The 18402-nt window shown below is 46.2% G+C and overlaps 1 protein-coding gene and 1 long non-coding RNA gene across 2 annotated transcripts in view; one reads left to right on the forward strand and one right to left on the reverse strand.

The window, feature by feature from the left end:
* Positions 1–5416: 5416 nt before the first annotated feature.
* The window catches only part of Susd1 (sushi domain containing 1), a 119621-nt gene continuing 106635 nt past the window's right edge, over positions 5417–18402 (reverse strand). The window contains 3 exon segments of the mRNA XM_038348122.2: positions 5417–6189; positions 6905–6998; positions 16605–16644. Of these exon segments, the coding sequence (XP_038204050.1) occupies position 6189; positions 6905–6998; positions 16605–16644 (135 nt within the window). The 3' untranslated portion in view covers positions 5417–6188.
* On the forward strand, positions 11056–12495 carry LOC119826688. The gene is made up of 2 exons (XR_005287466.1): positions 11056–11183; positions 12251–12495. It is a non-coding gene; the product is annotated as an uncharacterized LOC119826688 (long non-coding RNA).

Genomic DNA, 18402 nt, shown 5'->3' on the forward strand with positions numbered 1-18402 from the left:
TCTGCCAACAAGCTTGACCATCACAGAAGACAAGTCTTTCCATGTCAACCTTCCAGATGACAACGCAGTCCAGCTATTGTCTTCATTGTGACTTGTGATGTCCCAAGCAAAGAATCATTCCTGGATTCCCGGCCCAAAAAACAGAGAGGCAAACAAATAGTGTGGCAAGTTCTTTGTTCTCTGCTCTTCTCTTGCAAATATTTCACATACCCAAAATTCTCATTCCCAAAGATGCATAAAAGACGTTAAGATTTCCGAGTCAACACTGTGTATCAGGGAAGAATGGATTCACTCATCAGACACTTGGGAGAATTTCTGAAAGTTAAGAAACAAAAAGTTTAGGCCAAGCGTGGTGCATGTCTTTAGTCCTAGCACTTGGGAGGCAGAGGCAGGGAAATCTCTGCTTGTCTAAAGCCAGCTTGGCCTACAATGACAATTCCAAGCCAGTCAAGGATACATAGTACACCATGTCTCAAAAGAATCATGTGTGTGTGTGCGTGTGTGTGTGTGTGTGTGTGTGTGTGGTTTAAATTAATACCTGGAAACAGATACTTAGAAAAGCTGAGTTTTGCTTGTTTGGAAAAAATACTCCTGCAGGCTACTTGTGCAATCGTTGCTTAGGGCACACACATACTAGCAAAGGCTAAGATATATCCGAATTTTTCTACATTTCAAGAATTTAGAGGTGTGACAGCATTTTCATTAGTTCATTGTTATTAACACAGGAAAACTATCCCAGAATATTTTTATTCACCCTCTTTTTTACTCAAAAGATAACGTACACATACACTGTCACGTGGTCTTTTCCTCATTAAAACAGCACATCTTGGAGCTCTCTCTGTATCCATGCACAGTCTTCCTCTGTGTCTTTACCTGCAGTGTGATAGGTCATTGTGTGCGTAGAGATACCACAGTTGATTCAGCTGGTTGCTTCCCCAGAGACATTAGGATTGCGCGTAAGTTTTTTTTTTCTATTATACACTGTACAAAAGAGGACAAACGCGCTGCTTATTTTGAACATGCGCAGATGAGTCCACAGGACAGGTCCCAGAATGAGCATGCGCAGATGAGTCCACAGGACAGGTCCCAGAATGAGACTTCTGGGTAGGCGGATGAAGGCATGTGGAATTATATAAATATTGACGATGCCCTTCCCTTTTACTTCAGCCACCGATGAGCGCCGTTTCCCCACAGCCTCTAAAAAGGAGGTGTTATCAAACTGGGTTTCTCCTGACTTGAAAGATGAGAAGACATGACGCACTATGCTTACTTCTGATGTTGTTTGGTTTCTTATTTTTTTTTCCTTAGTGATGCTTATACACCATAGAACCGTGGGAGGAATGGAAGAATGGAAAAACAAACTGTGGTAGACATACATGATGGAGTATTGTCAGCAATTAAGAAGAATGTACAGTCTTTTGGAAGAAAATTAATGAGCTTAATAAGAAAATTAATAAGGTTATCATGCTGAGAAAATTAAACCAGAGTCAGAATGAAAAGTGTTACATGTTTACTCTCCTATGTGGACACTAAAGAAAGGGAAACACGACCAAATCTTTAATTTATGTAAATAAATACCTATATATAAATAAGTTTTAAAAAGGCCGAGGACACTCTGGAGGAAACAGAGGAGCGGCCCTATACTTAGCATTTTTCACAAATCTGTTTTAACTACAGCAGGTCGTACTGGCACAACAGAACAAAAGATGTCTTGGATGACAAGGGAGGAGGTCAATGGACATGTGGAAAACCATTTAGCAGTGATAGAAACGATGCCTCCTCACCCACCTCATCCCTATGCCCAAAGCAATTCCTAGTAGATTAAAGATTTAATTTTTGAAATCTCATGTTTTATTTAATACTTTGCTTTGGAGGTCCTTCAGAGCATAGCAACAAGGCAATCTAAAGGGAAAAGACGGGTAAATTTGACTTTACCAATGTGACGGGTTTGTCACATTGTGACACTATAGAACCCAAATGAAGTTTTAAAACAATACTATCCTTTCTAAAAATGACACACTAGAAAAAGTTAATAAAATATATGGTAGGTGAGCATTAAAAATGTAATGATATGAAGAGCTTTTGGAGGGCCGGAGAAATGCATGTGGGGAGAGAAGGTGGTCCATGGGAGTGTAGGTTTCCATGGAGACCACAGGCATCAGGTTCTCCTGGACCTGGAGTTACAGGTGACTGAGAACCAACCACTAGATGTGGGTGCTGGGAACTGAGCTAAGGGACTCTACAAGAGCAGAGTGTGCTCCTAACCACTGGCCACCTCTCGGATCCATAAAGAGCTTGCTCAATCAATATAGACAAGTATCTCATGAAGAAAAAAAGGCAATGGTTCTTCTCAAAGACCAGCTACAAAGGGCCAAGCAGCATGCATAACTGCCAAGAAACGCAAGCAAAACATTAAAAACATTAAAACATTACTTTACACCTACCAGAGGCATAGAGATGAGCGATATCAACTCCAGCTGCTGGAGCTGAGGCTTTCTGTTGGTGAGAGCATAAACTGACTTCCCTGTGGAACTTCCCTAGCAAAGCATAGTTCAAAACATACAGTTTTCATTCCAACAACCTCACGTCTATGAATTTAATCTAATAACTGCACATCTTCCTACAGATTTGTACAAGGAAAAACCTGCAAACACTTTAGCTATATATGCATGGGTAGAATACAACTAAATAAACCACGGTATAGACTTGTACGTCAGTCACTACTGACGAGGTCCAGGAAATACTGAGGAGTGAAAGCACATCACAAAACACACTCGTAGTCTGAATCCTTTGGGGGGAACCTGAACGATGTTCTCAAAAGGCAGGGATATCAAAGTTTATACCAACATGGCCACCACAACTGAAACACACTCATCATCTGAATCCTTTTGGTAGAACCTGAACGATGTTCTCAAAAGGTAGGGATATGAAGGCTTATACCAACATGGCCACCACAACTAAAGTGACCCATTCTCTCTGCACCCAGAGCACACAATGCTCAGTGCTTTAAAAATGGATTTGCTGTGGGCTGCAAAGTTGGCAGGGTTAAGAGCGTTTATTGCTCTTGCGGAGGACCCAAGCACAGTTCCCAAAACCCATGTGAACCAGTCTACAAATTACCTCAGTAGATAATCCAAGGATTAGCCAGTTCCAGGGAAGAAAACGAGGCTTGCATCAAAACATTCAAATCACAAAGCTGTCCGCATTCGTTTCTCCCTTTAAAATGGGGACCTGAAACCCCTGACCTTTCTACTTCACAGAACCTAGTGAAGATGGAATGAAAGAGGTGCCTGGTGTACAGCTAAGGGTGTCCCCACAAACTTTGCGCACACACACACACACACACACACACACACCCAAAAAAATCCACAACAGTCCAAAGTGAGTGTGTTTGTTCCGCAACTAGGCAATACCTCAATTCTGATTCCCAATCTGGAAGCTAATTTAAAACCAGATCTAAGACATTCCCATGGTGGTCATGTGGGAAAGAATCTTCCTCCACCCCTACATTAGGATCTATATTTTAAAAATTACATTTGTGTTCATGTGTGTTTGTGTATATGTATGGGCAGGCATACACATGCCAGAGAACACATGTGGCGTTCCGAGGACAATCTGCAAGAATCAGCATTCTCTGTCCACTGCGTAGGTCCCCAGGCTTCATCTCAGGTCGCCAGGCTGAGCCATGTCTCTGGCTCCAGATCTAGCTTAGTTAGTGGGACGCAGGAGCCAGCTCAACACCATAGTCCATAAGAATCCCTGTCCCTCCATTAATTGGGAAGCCAATTAAGAAGGGGAGAGGTCACCGGGCAGTGGTGGCGCACGCCTTTAATCCCAGTACTCGGGAGGCAGAGGCAGGTGGATCTTTGTGAGTTCGAGCCTGGTTTACAAGAGCTAGTTCCAGGACAGGCTCCAAAGCTACAGAGAAACTCTGTCTCAAAAAAAAAAAAAAAAAAGAAGGGGAGAGGTCTTATGTTGTCAAATTTTTCTTGGTGCTTATGGGAAAACTAAGACGAACAGCGGGGAAATGCCCACCGCCTGCTCCTATTGTGTAAGTGCACAGAGCGACTCCATCGTAATCTAGAACAATCAGAGGAAATAACAAAGTCTGTGTGTTTGCTGTTTTTGCAGCTGTAAATGCACTGTTTTTACATTTCTCCACTGCACGACAAGCTGATAATTTACTTAACACAGTTACTGAACCAGAAGCTTTTTTTTTATTAGACAGGTGAGATTTCTTCCTTTCAGTGGTAATTATGCTAAGTCCCCACAGGGCAACTACTACATCTTGGCCAGTTATCCTAGAATGCAAAATTAGGGAGTGCTGGAAATATTGGTCCCACGTAACTCAAAGGACAGAGGACTAGCAAGGCCGGCAGCTGGCACTGAATACACAAGTTTGGGTTGTCTCCCTCCTGGCTTTTCCCAGTTGAGTAGAACTAGCCCCACCCTCCAGGTTGGGGCAGCTTTATGAGCAGTTCAATAGTGCTTCAATGTGTTCTCTGTTCTAACAGAACAGCTGAGTGTTAGTGATTTACAAAGCACAAAGGAGCTGTGAACTTGGGTTCTGGTGCATGAGCCTGGGAAGTCCAAGGGCATGGCCCGGGCATCTTCACAACTTCTGATGGGGTCTCTTGATGTTTCACGGGAAGGATGGACTCACCAGTATCTCATGCTCTTGTGGGAACTAAGCCAATCCCAGAAGAAAGAGGGGAAAGGTACTAACACTTCCCAAATACTCAATTCAGTTCGTAAAGGTCCCACACCAATCAAATTTCACCATGAGACAAACCAGATATAAGTCATAATCACTGGGCAACTCGGCTATGACCTCCACCCACAAACACCCTGCAAGCCAGCAGAGAACACACCACCAGTCATGGTCCTGGAAAGATTGTCTTCCTCAGGACCACAGGGGTGCACAGTTCCAGGGCCACACTGTGTTCCACCTTGAGGTTGTACTATGTAACCACATGTCCTCCCCATCCTCCCCCTTCCGCCCATGCTTTGGATTCTGTAGGTCTAGCGAGGGAGGGAGGGAAGAGGAAGAGAGAAGCCACAGCCTTGGAGCTGAGCTGTGGTTGGAGAAGAAGCTGAAGAATACCGACTGGGTTTTAAAAGTCAAACGGAATACACTCTATGTGTATATCCACTGCGTGGACAGTAGGCCAGCCCCGCCTATAGCTAATGTTCATGGACCATGATGCAGTCTCAGTCATGGTTACTGAGGTGCAGCTAAGGTATATCATCACCATTGTCCCCCCCCTCTCAACACTCATGCAGATTCTGGTCGTGAACGGGATGGATGCTGCTTTAACCCACTGTTTCCACATTACTGCCAAACCCAAGTTTCTCAAGGGAGGCAGAGAAAACGATGGGGTGAGACAAAACCAAAACCAAACCAAGGAAAGAATGGGCAAAATTACAGAATGTGTTTTACTGGAAAGTAGGCATTACTTTTGAACTCACATAAACAACTGGGATTGTATCAAAGCCAGGCTGTCTAACAGTCATGCAGGGAACCCGAGCGGGTGGCCACGTTACTGTATTTTCTAATTAGTTCATCAGTTAACTGTAGGGAAGGGCTAATTCTAAAATGCTTGAAACATTTGTTCCTGTCACTGTTCTTTATCCAACGACCTCCTTTATAAAACCAAGTTCCAGCCCAGACTTGAGCCCATCTCATTACCTACTGTGAAAGATTGAACCCTGAACTAATTAGCAGGGGCACCTAAAGTAAGACCCAGCAACCCCACATCTCAGGGTCTATGGCCTGTCCATAGTCAATGTCTACAGGAGCTGATTCTCAGGGCTGTGGCCTGGGCACAGCCAGTGTCTACAGAAGCTGATTCTAAGGCTCTGTGGCCTGTGGTCAGTATGGGAGCTGACTCCCAGGGCTGTGGCCTGTGGTCAATATTACACTGGGCATGAGTCTCAAGTTCATGGACACACACTGATCCTGAAAGCATGAAGCACATCAAACAGTTCCCAAGTTTTCTCCTTTTGGAAGATTCCACAGAGATAGGTTGGTGCCATCTTGAATTCAGGGACGAGGCCATGCTGGGATGGAGAAGGTTTCAGGTTCACACAAGGGCTCTGGATGGAAGTCACACAGCCCAGGCACCTGAAAAGCTGTAGGAACAGCTGTCCATCATAAGGCAGTATTTCCAGGCAGTGTGCACCAGCCATCTAGACATAGAGGAGGAAAAGAAGGCATAAACATTGCACACTCTACTGTTTCTTCACTGCGTGCCCCTCCAGTACAGCTCACATGGATGTCTGCCAGCAGGGTCCCAGCGATGAAGCTGCATAGATCAGCCTGCCTGCTCGAGTAACCGGGCTATCATCACTATCCCTACTTTTCCCCTGGTCAGGGCATCCCCTTCCTGGGCGCCAATTTGTTGGAGAAGAGGCTCCTTGTTGGTCCCCAGCAGTTTAGCCCCAGAATAATCACACAGAAATTGTATTAATTAAATCACTGCTTGGCCCATTAGCTCTAGCTTCTTATTGGCTAACTTTTACATATTAATTTAATCCATTTCTATTAATCACGTGGCTGGGGCTTACTGGCTAAAGTTCCAGCATCTGTCTCCTGCATGGCTACATGGCTTCCCCTTGAATCCGCCCTCTTTCTCCCAGCATTCAGTTTAGATCTCCCCCCCCCCCCCGCCTACTGCTATTCTGCTCTGCACAGGCCCAAGACAGTTTCTTTATTAACCAACCATATTCACAGCATGCAGAGGGGAATCCCACATCGCCTTCCTTCTCCCAGCTTGGAGGTTAGTCACGCCAGCTTACCTGCTGCCTGTGCTCTGACCACCCTCATACCCAGCTGTTGGGCATGACTCCCACCCCAGCCTCCCCTCCATTCCACTCATTCTTCAAAAGTGATGGTCTCACATACCACACCGCTGAGAAGGAGAGGAATGCAAGAACGGTCACAAAAGCCACGGAGCCCAGTCCAATGCCCACCATCTGCTGCGGTGTGAGGGATGAGTCTGTGGGAAGAAACCGCAAGATGAGCCCGGAGCCTGTCCCATCATGCCCCACCCCCAAGAGCTCGCCATCCAACTGTGAGCACTCTCCTTTAACCCAGAGCTGGGCTTCATTTAACAAAGAATCCCAAGAATGCCTCACAGTGCCTGTGTCCCCAACAGGTCCTGCAGAGGTCAGACCTCAGGAAACCACAGTTTCAAAGTATTTCTAAAAAGGAAGCATAAAACCAGATCCCATTAAAGCTACAAGGGTGGAGGGGGGGACCCAAAAGGCTTGTGGACACACCAAAGCTACGCGATGCATGCTGTGTGCAGAGCTCCTCTCGGGCCAGTTACACTCGATAGCATTTTACAAGCCATCTTCTTCCACATGGAAGACGTTATTCTGACATCCTCTGAACTTGGGCTTCGGTGTCAGCCAGCACCAATGGTCACATACAAACATGCTTTGTTGAGCAGCGATGCCTCCATTTCCCCATATTATAGCGGGATAGTACCTCTCTGCTCTGCTCAGCAGGCTTCTCGAAGGATTTTTTTAAAAGTCCATGTAAGAGCACTTAGAACACATGTGCTATTTGGGGAACATCACATGACAATTCCAGGGAGATCCCTGATTACAAATGGAAAAACACTCACATTTGTGGTGCACATTTGGGCCAAGAGACTTAATCCAGAGCCTCGTGACTTCAGCAAAGGCCCTGTTTCTATTGGAAAACAGTTAGCAGCCGCTGTGTGACACGCACCGCACCATTGTGAGCACCTCACTGGGGTTAACTCGGTCTCCTGTGGTAGTTAATCCTAAATGTCAATTGGATTGGGTTGAGAGACACCTAGGAGCTCAGGAAACTACACTGCTGGATGTATCTGTGAGACAGGGACCTTGGAGAGGGAAGAGCTACCCTGGACACGGGCATCACCACTCAGTCAGCTGGGGCCTGGATGAACAGACGCAGGAGAAGGGGGCTGGCTGGCTGGGACTTACTTGCCTTCCCTCTCTTTGCTTTCTGGCTTACACAAGATGAGTAGCCTCCTCCAGCACATACTGTGCTGGTTCATTCAAGTCAGAGCAACGGAGCTAGCCAACCTTAGACAGACACCCCTGGAACCGTGAGCCCCAAAACACCTTCCATTCATGAATCTTGTTTGTTCAGCTACTGTGTTATCCTGATGAAAAAATGAACTCATCCAGCTCCTAATGAATGATTATACTGAGGATCATTGTTAGACCCTCTTTACAGATGAAGGGCTGGAGCACAGAGTAATTACATACAGCTCAGATGTCTAAGACCAGCTTAAGGGCAATTTGGTCGCAGTAGAAACTCTGCGGGGTCCCTGGCACCCACAGGCACAGCCACAGACTACACCGCTTTTAACAGTCAAGCGAAACTCACTATCCCAGGAAGTGTTGTTGCAAGACTTTCTAGAAAACACGGTATACATCTATAATTCCAGCACTTGGGAAGTTGAGGCAGGAGTCTCATGAGTTTGAGGCCAACCTGGGTTACATAGTTAGACCATATCTCAAAATGACAACGACAACAAAAAGAAAGAAAGAAAGAAAGAAAGAAAGAAAGAAAGAAAGAAAGAAAGAAAGAGAATTATACTTTGTGTATTCAGACCCAGAGGGTCTCGACACTTTACGAAGCTAAACCGTCAAATAGAAAGAGGAGCGGTGAGAAAATTGGAAGTTACTTGTATCTTAAATATGAGAAGATTTGATCACAGGACATAAAGATAGTAGAATGTTAGCATAGGGAAGAATATGCTAGAACAAAACCAAGTGTGTAGGAACAAACCCAGCTCCGTCAAGCCATTTCACAGCTTGAACACGGGGAATGATGGTGTCCAAGTCTCAACACCATCCCTTTCTCCCGGTGGAACTTCAAACCAGTGCATCAGCGGTGTGTGTTACAGTTTCCTTACGGAGGAGTGCTCTAAGCACATGGAAATGTAACCACAACACCCAGCTTCAGGGTGACTGTGAGAAATAATGACATGAAACAGACAGTCGCCCAGCAAACAATCAACAAGTGTCAGTTACTGTTAACCTTTGCTCCCATTGTGGTGTAACTGTTTCCAATGAGTAAAACGATAAATTACCTATAACTAGTAAAGAGGAAAGAATGCCTAATCAGAAGAAAGTGTCTGCTTACTAAAGCTTATTTCATATACCAACATAAAACTCAGGTAAAGACCTAAATTGAAATATAAAAGAACTGAAAAAATGTTGGTGAACATTAAAGTGGGTGAGAATTGTCTGGTTACATTTATCAAATCTGGAGCCTTCTAGACTTAACCACATTCATAAAGCATGCGCTTTATACACACAAAATTACCATTCGGGAGGTTAAAAAGCGCCATTTGCACAATTAGTGGGGTTTGGGGTTTTTAAGAGAAAATGCTGCCTTTAATCCCAGGGCTTGAGAGGCAGAGGCAGTCAGATCTCTGAGTTCAAACCCAAGCTGCTCTATAGAGCGAGTTCCAGGACAGTCAGGGCTACACAGAGAAACCCTGTCTCAAAATAAAACAAAAATAAACAAACAAAAAGTAAGAGGGGGGAGGGAGAGAGAGAATTCAGCGTTGGAGACGGGGTGGGGGTGAAGAGAGGCTGGTGTTTTCACTGAGAGCTTCACACAGCTAACCCTCCTCTCCAGTTTTCATTATCAGTATTTTTCCCTTACATTTTCCCCATATACTTCCTCCACATTTTAATCTTTGCTAAATGAAAACACTGAACCGAAGGACCGTGGGCTGGAGTCCACACTGTGTGAGTCCTGGATCTCTATTCATTCATCAGGAGTTACTAGTTGGGTGACGTCAACTGTGCATCATCCTTTGCATCAAATGGGCCCATTCCTACAGCCCTCCTATCCCCCCCCCCCTCTGCGTCCACAGGGGCCTTGTTAACTCTTATCAGAAGTTAGAATACACCCTCGTCTGCCCGACTTCCTTGGCCGCTGAATGAGTCCGCGGAAGGAGGGACACCTAAGTGACCTCATGCTCTGAGCTGACTCAGTAGAAACACTGTCACTGTTGCTATCAGAGAGAGCCAAGCCATCCCGTGACGATCTGGCCTGCCCTTCACTTTGCGCTATCTTCAGGAACACTTTTGGTGGCGCCTCCTCTGTTCAAAGTCCTTGTCCACTCCCCAGTCCCAGCCTTCTCTCTTCCCGATCTCGCAAAGGTCATCTGCAGCTGTTTACCTGACTTACGTGGAAACTGTGTGAACTTGCTCTGACGCCCTTCATAGAAGTGAAGAGGCATTACCCACTCACAATCCAAAATGACAGAGGCAAAGTCGGAGCCCGGGAATCCAGCTTCCCCCAGACCATCCGCCCATAGCATCCTCCTCAGTAGTGGGCCCACTTAATCCTTGCTATAGACAGTATTATTAAAGAGTGACCTGTGGGGCTCCTGAGATGGACGGCTAAGAGGTCAAGAACACTCGTGGCTCCTCCAGAGGACTGGAATTCAGCTCCCTGCACCCTTGTTGGGCAGCAGCTCACAGCCCACTATACCTCCAGCTCCGAGGATCTGACACTCTCTTCTTGCCTCTGAGGGTGCTACACTCATATGGCACACACTCACACAGACACAGGCACAAGCATAAACAAAAAGAAATAAGGAGTGAGTGACCTTGATTTATTTGCACAGCATCATTTGGGCTCTGGCTCCCAGCATGATGCCCAGTTCTTGGTTACAGGGCTTTGGGCTCACTTTGCATACAGACTCTGAGTCTAAGCACACTTTGTGTGTGTGTGTGTGTGTGTGTGTGTGTATGTGTGTGTGTGTAGCCACACAGCTTCTTCCTCCAAGAATGCCTTACTAATAAAATTTACAAGTGGCCAATTTGGATTATAGCTTTTTATAGTCTTGCCATCTCTGGCTCCACTCCCTTCCACAGTCTCATGCTGTGGGACCTTTGATTTTTCTTTCCTTCTGAATCATCTGTAGAATATTCTCCTGGAAACTCGGCTGAGTGACTCATGCACTGTGTTAGTCATTCTTAGAGAAAGTAAATACCTTCGAACCATAACCCTCTTCTCCACAGACTCTGCTCTGGGATTAAACAGTGAACCAGCCCCTTTTTAATCCATCCCTGATAGGTCACGGGTGCTGAGGAGGAAGTTAGACCCTGGGACAACCTTGACGACTTCTTCCTGGTGTGGACCCCAGAGCTGTGCTCAGGTATGCTCATTTCCTGAAAGCAACAGTTGCCATCAAACGCTACAAATAAATTAGCACCGTGACTCAGGCTGGCTTGGGACAGATATATCCAGAGAGCGGTTGGTGCATCAGTTTGAGCTCAGAAGGGCAAGAGTAGTGACTCAGTGTGTTCAATTTCTATTTGTTATTTTCGGGTCTTCTTATTTAAGTTCCCTGCAAGGGGGGCTAGAAAAGGGGAGTAAAGCAGGAAATAAATTCAGAGGTAATTAATGTTTGATAAAGCAACAATGATGCTGGATCTGTTTTATTGTAACTTAACACACTGCCGTAAGTTTAGATAGCTCTAAGTCCATTGATTGGCTCGCAGTTCTGTGGTTCCAGGTTCAGATCCACTGTGACAGGTTCTCTGCTCAGCCCCTTCTCAGGGCTGGACTCAGGGTGCTGAAGGGCCCTCCTTTCCTTCTGGAGGGAGGCTCTGCAGAGGAGTGCACGCCCTAGTTCGTCTCGCTGTAGGCCAAAGGCAGTCCCTTGAGGTTACAGAACTGCGGTCCTCATTGTCTTAGGCCCCTGCCTGCAAGGGCCTCGCTCCTGCAGGCCACCTGCATCCCCTTGCCCTGTGTCTTTTCAACACTAGAAGGAAACTCCCAGCGTCAAATCTGTCTCAGTCCCTGACCCAGGTTCAAGGGTTTGTATGATAGGTCAGGGCTGTTGGGATAATCTCCTTGCTGAAGACTCTGTCCTCTGAGTGCAAACTCCACAGTATCATTTAGGATAGCCTTTGAACAGCAACCGCGGTCCGTAACTGTGTTAGAGTATGTGTGTGTGTGTATGTGCATGCGTGTGTGTGTGTGTGTGTGTGCGCGCGCGCGCGCGCGCGAGCGTGCGTGCGTGCGTGCGTGCGTGCGTGTGTGTGTGTGTGTGTGTGTGTGTGTGTGTGTGTGTATAGAAAGAGAGAGAGCCCAGTATCCCTAGGGGACTGATTCTAGAAAACCTTCTTTTTTTAATATTAAAGTCTCATAAGAAATGTGTTTGCATATAACCTATCTACAATCTCTTTCGTACTTCTCGTTTGTTTCTGGATTACTTAGAACGGTGCAAACAACGTAAATGCTCTGCCAACAGCTGATCCACTGTATGGTTTTCGGATGATGACAAGGGAAAGGCTCACCTCTGAGATCTCCATCTGCAGTTGACGGAATCCCCACATGCAGAACCCTGGAGTCAACCCCTGGCTGACCCTGTATACCTGCACGTTCACCTTAAGCTTGTAGCTTGCAGTTTTTCTCTGTTTATTTAATTTGACAAGTATTAAATCTGCGCTCCATAAAACAGATGGCTGCCTACCTGCTGGATCCAAGGCGCTCTAAGTGAGCACCTAATGTACACCAGGCAACGATCCAGTTTTCTGTTTTCAATGTTCTCTCTAAGTGCCTGAAACCTCGTAGAAAAAGACAACTGCCAGATGCTCTGCAGTGTGGGAGAAGAGTTAAGGAAAAAGAGAGAGGAAGGTGTGACCCTAAGGAGCTCTGAAGAGCTTCAGGCAGAGGGTGTTTGGCTTTGATCCTGAGAAAGTAGACAGCAGCAAGCAGCGAGCTGACAGCGCACTGGGGGGCGGCGGTTAGTAATTGAGTCACTGTGTGAACCAAAGCCTTAGAGAGACAGGCAGAGAATGGCTGGGGTGCCCATAGGAATGGAGGAGGAGGAGAGAAGCGATCATCAGAAGGTGTGCTGGTGTCAAACCGAGGAAAGCAATGGAAAAGCCCAGAAGAGGCCACCAAAGGCAATGAGTCCGTCGGCAGCAGGCAGGCTGGGAGGAAGAGGGGAACCTGAACTCCTGTAACGGGAGATGGACAAGGGGGCTTTGCCATCTGTCTGTGAGGCAGGGATAGAGGCAGGAGCTCTGTATGACCAGAAATGAAAGCCAGTGCAGCGTGCAGGCTGAAAGAGAACTGGAGAGTCACCAGTGACTTGGGTTTCACTCCTGTGTCTGCAGAATGCCCTCTGAAATACCGCTTGCCATCATCTGCGTGACTCAGGAAATCACAGGCTCACAGTACTTTGTGGCTGGAAGGAATCTCAGCCCAGGCAGAGGCAACTGAGGACCAGCCAAGTTAAATACCATTTCAAAGACACTGTCTGATCGGGAACTTGACTGAGGCAAGGACGTCCAGGCCTTGGCATCTGACATCAAATGTAGTTCCCTGGCTCTAACGCTTTCTTGCTGGTGGCACTGTGCAAAATATAAACACAAAACTCAGCACTGGCCAAAGCCAGAATAGGGTCAAGGCTGTGCATCAAGGAGCTGGAATGACTCGGGGACAAAGCTGGATCGATCACACTTCTCTCCAAATTACCTTCTGAAGTGGGAGTGTCCTAGTTAGAGTTATTATTGCTGCGATGAAACACTGGGACCAAAAAGCAAGCTGGGGAGGAAAGGGTTTATTTGGCTTACACTTCTACATTCTAGTCTATTACTGAAGAAGGTCAGGACAGAAACTCCAACAGAGCAGGGACCTGGACACAGGAGTTGATGCAGAGGCCATGGAGGAAAGCTGCCCACTGGCTTGCTCCCCATGGCTTGCTCAGTCTGCTTTCTTATAGAACCCAGGACCACCAGGAATGGTGCCACCCACCATGGGCTGGGCGCTCCCAGATCAGTCACTAACTGAGGCTTCCTCCTCTCCAGTGACTGTCGCTTGAGTCAAGTTGACAGAAAATTAGCCAGCATAGGTCTTCACTTTTTATTTATTTATCATCATTATTGTTGTTATCGTTTGGGTTTTTGAGACAGGGCCTCACTAGGTTTTGTAGCCTTGGCTGTCCTGGAACTCACTATGTCGATCTCACTATGTAGACGAGGCTGATCTCGAACTCAGAGATTCACCTGCCTCTTCTCCCGAGTGTTGGGATTAAAGGTTCTCAGTACTGATTCTTGAGGATGGAGAGAGAAGGACACTTGCAAAAGCCACTCAGATATTCTCAAAATCCTTCCCAGTTACCATGGAAGAACCACAGCCTCCTCTTTGGCTGTTTTGTCTGCCTGGCTTGAATCTTTCCCAATCATATCAAACAGTTACTGGATAGGGTGGATTCCAGAAGCTGTCGTCTTCGTCTGAAAGCCTGCACGTCTTAATTCGCATCCCTTTCACTTGGAAGAGCTCTATTCTGCCCCTGGAGCTCCGGGTGTTTTGGATGTTAGAATGTGTGATTGCTTTCTGTACCCTTTATTAAACCACTACAGAAAAGCAAGCCCAGCCACGCAGCACACACCTCTGGTTAAGACGGCTAGCTACAACACAAAAAGGCTGTCAGATAACTCACCTGGCCCAGACCCAAAATCAACTTCTCTGCCCTTGTTGAAGAAAGTTTTGAGCGCAGATATAAAGAAGGAAAGTTAGATCAAGGGAAAGGCAGACAGACAGAAGCCTCTTTCCCTCCGCCCCTCCTCCACGCGTCCTACTAAGGCCTCTCCTGACAGGGGAACAGAGCGTCCATTGTGAAGTCCATCCCTGGCAATCCCCAAAGCAGTTGTGCCTGGCTGCCTCATCACTCCAGCCCACTGTGGCCCAGGGCTGTGCTCAGAAGCACGGGTGGGGTGGAAGGAGTTAAAGCAATAGTGTGGCCCAAGGACAGAGAGCGACATTCCTCAGCCTGTTGCCAAGAAAAGGTCCATACTCAAAGGTTATAAATTTAACAAGATTTCTGGGATTAGCTACAACTAATGGAATTCTCGGGAATCAATTCCACTGGCTGGCTGCCTATTGGTTTTAAGAAATGTCCTGCCAGGGAAGCTTAACAAACAATGATCTGTGATTACTCAATCCCGAGGGTCAGTTTCCCAATCCCTTGGTTAACTGTCCGTGGAAAAGGGAAGGTTTTAAACGGCCTAGCACCCATCGGCAAGAGCCAGCTCTGGAGGAAGGAGGACTGTCCCATCCAGAAACCTGAGTGTGCCCCATGCGGAGGCTTTACCTACCCAGGAGGTGGTCCCTGACAAAGGCACTGCTGTTTGCCATTTGATGTCACATACTGAAGTTTGAGAATGATTATGTCTTCCATGTATCACAGTTGCACATCTGGATCTGATCAAGAAGAATGTACAGCTCCCAGATTCCTGGCCTTGGAGCTGGATGCAACAGCCAACCTTTGAACTATGTCCTTTTCCTACATTCCTTTTGGGTTGTGTTTTTGTTTTTGTTTTCTATATGTAGGATAGTTCCATTTTGTTAATAAATTATTCTTCTTAATATATTATAATTATGCATCATTTAACAGTGGAGACAATTCTGAGAGATGTGTCAGTGGGTAATTCTTCATTATAAAAACATCACAGAACGTTCTTCAGCAAAATAACATGACTGGCTATGTCTCTAGCTGACACAAACTTACTGTTCCCTTTTAGGCTGGGTCTTGTTATGGATCCCAGGCTGACCTCGAACTCATCCTCCTACATTTGCCCCCTCAAAATGCTGGGATACAGGCATATAGGATCCACGTCAAGCTTTAGGGGATGCAATCTTACGTGACTTCCCCTTTATCTGTGATCCACCACGTGACTGAACTGTCATTACTGGTATGTGACTGAGGCTGTGTATGTGTGTATACATGGTGCATATGTGTACACATGGTATACAGCCAAATAGCAGGTCTCAGGCTTCTGCAGCTCTTATTTTGCTTGGTAACCAGGCTCTCCAGTGCCCTTAAACTTGAGAAGAATCTTCCCCCCTTCTCATTGCCACTCTGGTTGAACAACTGCTTACACTGCTCTGTCCCCAACAAGCCAAAAACACAAAACCCAGGGCAAATTGATCCCTTATCTCAAATCAGGGATGACGCAGCCAATGAAAAGTCACTTAAGCTAGGAGGAAGGGCTCCTCTAAACCCTAAAACTTTGTCCCCACTGAAGTTGCTCATCTGGAGTATCTTGGGGGCCCTTCTCTCCAACCACATGGCTAGAGTAGGAAAATACACTGACATAGCAGAGACAAGAGGCTGATAGCAAAGATGGCCCCTACTCATGGTACGGAGTCCAATGCCTTGAAGCCTGATGACATCATTTTTTCCCCAAGACTGGGTTTCTCTGTAGCTTTGGAGCCTGTCCTGGATCTAGCTCTTGTAGACCAGGCTGGCCCCAAACTCACAGAGATCCCCCTGCCTCTGTCTCCTGAGTGCTGGGATTAAAGGCGTGAGCCACCATGGCCCGGTTTAGCTTTTTGTATAATTCCACGAGTTCCCACCTCTTCAGTTAAGGCTTTGCATTTAAATATGTCATAATCCCTAGGACATGAGCACGTCTGCATTTTTCTGAAGATTGCTGTCACATAGGGCAATTTAAAAGGAGCCCTCAATATAAAATCAGTGCTGCTGCTGGAAGATGGGATGAGGACAGGGTGCATAGAAGATGGGAAGAGGACAGGGTGCATACAAGGAACAGGGTTTTACCTTTCACCTCGGCCCAGATGGCACAGGAATGTCTTCTCACCTGGGGGGAAGCAGAAGTCCACCTAAGTAGGAGGCACACGGCGTCATCTTAGACAACCCCTCAGAGTCTCAGCCTTTTCATACTCTAACTCCAACTAGAAAATCTTTTGAGTCCTATCCAGCTTTTATAAGTGTCTGAATTTGTTTTATGTTGCTGGGTAATAGACCCGTGGCCTCCCACATGCTAGGCAAGGCTTTGTTGCTGAGCTACAATCCCAGCCCCGCCTCTTACACCTTATAATTCAGCCATGTATCATCAGTATTTAAGGGGCTGGCATGGATAACGGGTATAGGATTGGCTCTAGACGTCACTTCTGGGGGCTTCCAAGAGGTCCCAGAAAGCTCACACCACGAGGAGACAACAGAATGTCAGGAACATCATTTCTGCTGCCAGCTCGGAGCAACTGGCATGGGCTGCTTGAGGAACTGTGCTGAAATCCTGAGACTGCTCCTAGGTTCAACAAGAAGTAGCCATGTGTGTGACGGGCGAGCAATGAGAAGCTCTGGTAGATGCTAACATTTCGTCTATCTAGGTGAGGCTTAGCAACTTCATTCACCCAAAATGCATCCAAAAACCAGGAAAAAGGCAGCAAGAAATCTGAGCATCCCATCTTCTGGTCATTCGTATACATATCACATACATACCTGTTGATCAGGACATCTAGGGCTCTTGTGTATGACTAAGGGTTCAGTGCAGTCTCCCCTGGGGGAAGAAGTTATGGAACAACCTCTCCAACCTTATTATGAGACTCTTTTTCACGTGACACACTTGGTATTCTGGTTGTTTTGTTTTGTTTTGCTTGCTTGCTTTTCTCTGTCTGGAACTTGATTTGTAGACCATGCTGGCCTCAAACCTGCAAAGATCTGCCTGCCTCTGTCTCCTGAGTAATGAGATTAAAGGCCTGTACCACCATGCCAGGATGGTTTTCATTATCTTAAACGAGGTTTTTTTTTTGTTTGTTTGCTTGCTTTTTAATATATTTTAACTGAAATTTTCTGGGGAAAAGCTTTAAATAGCCACAGGTTTCAAATATAATTAAGATTTGTCTTGAGACTAAATTTTGAGATTAGGAATGAAGAAATATGCATGTCAAGACGACAAGAAGCAAAGGGCACCCCCATAGTAAGGCTACTAAGGGACTGAAAACATTGCAGCAGGGGCCAGGTAAAGCAGGAAGGTCATTGAGCTGATGTGCCCGGAACAGATGCTCATTTTATAGAACTTACCCTGGCAGCAGACCAAACAAGAAGATGGGTAAAGTAAGAGGCAAGAATCTGAACGAGTGATGGGCAGAGAAAAGATGACCAACTATGGACACTGCTGGCGAAGGAAAAAGAAAAGAAAGAACCACTTTAAAATGGCATTCAGGTGATAGAACTGACCCAATCTGATGACTGAACACACAAGAAGGCATGAAAGAGGGTGGAGATGAGAATTATTCTTAGCATACTCTCTTAGCTATGGGGCATAATGGGGCATGGATCAGGACAGACATATGAAAGAAAATAAATAGAGCTGTTGGAAGACATACTTTCAAAGCATATTGTGAAGACAGTGTGGGTCTAGCATAAAGACAGACTCTAGCATCCAGCAATGAATGTCAGATGCTTTTGAAAGAAGCACTTTACAATGGTGGTGTGGTCAACTCAATACAATCTAGAATCACCTAGAAAGAAAATCTCAGTGAGGGACCCTCTGGATCACACTGGTCTGTAAGACTGTCTTGATCATTTTAATTGACAGGAAGACCCAGCCTAC

This window comes from Arvicola amphibius, chromosome 11 (genome assembly GCF_903992535.2).
Source record: "Arvicola amphibius chromosome 11, mArvAmp1.2, whole genome shotgun sequence".
In the NCBI taxonomy this organism is placed as follows: domain Eukaryota; kingdom Metazoa; phylum Chordata; class Mammalia; order Rodentia; family Cricetidae; genus Arvicola; species Arvicola amphibius.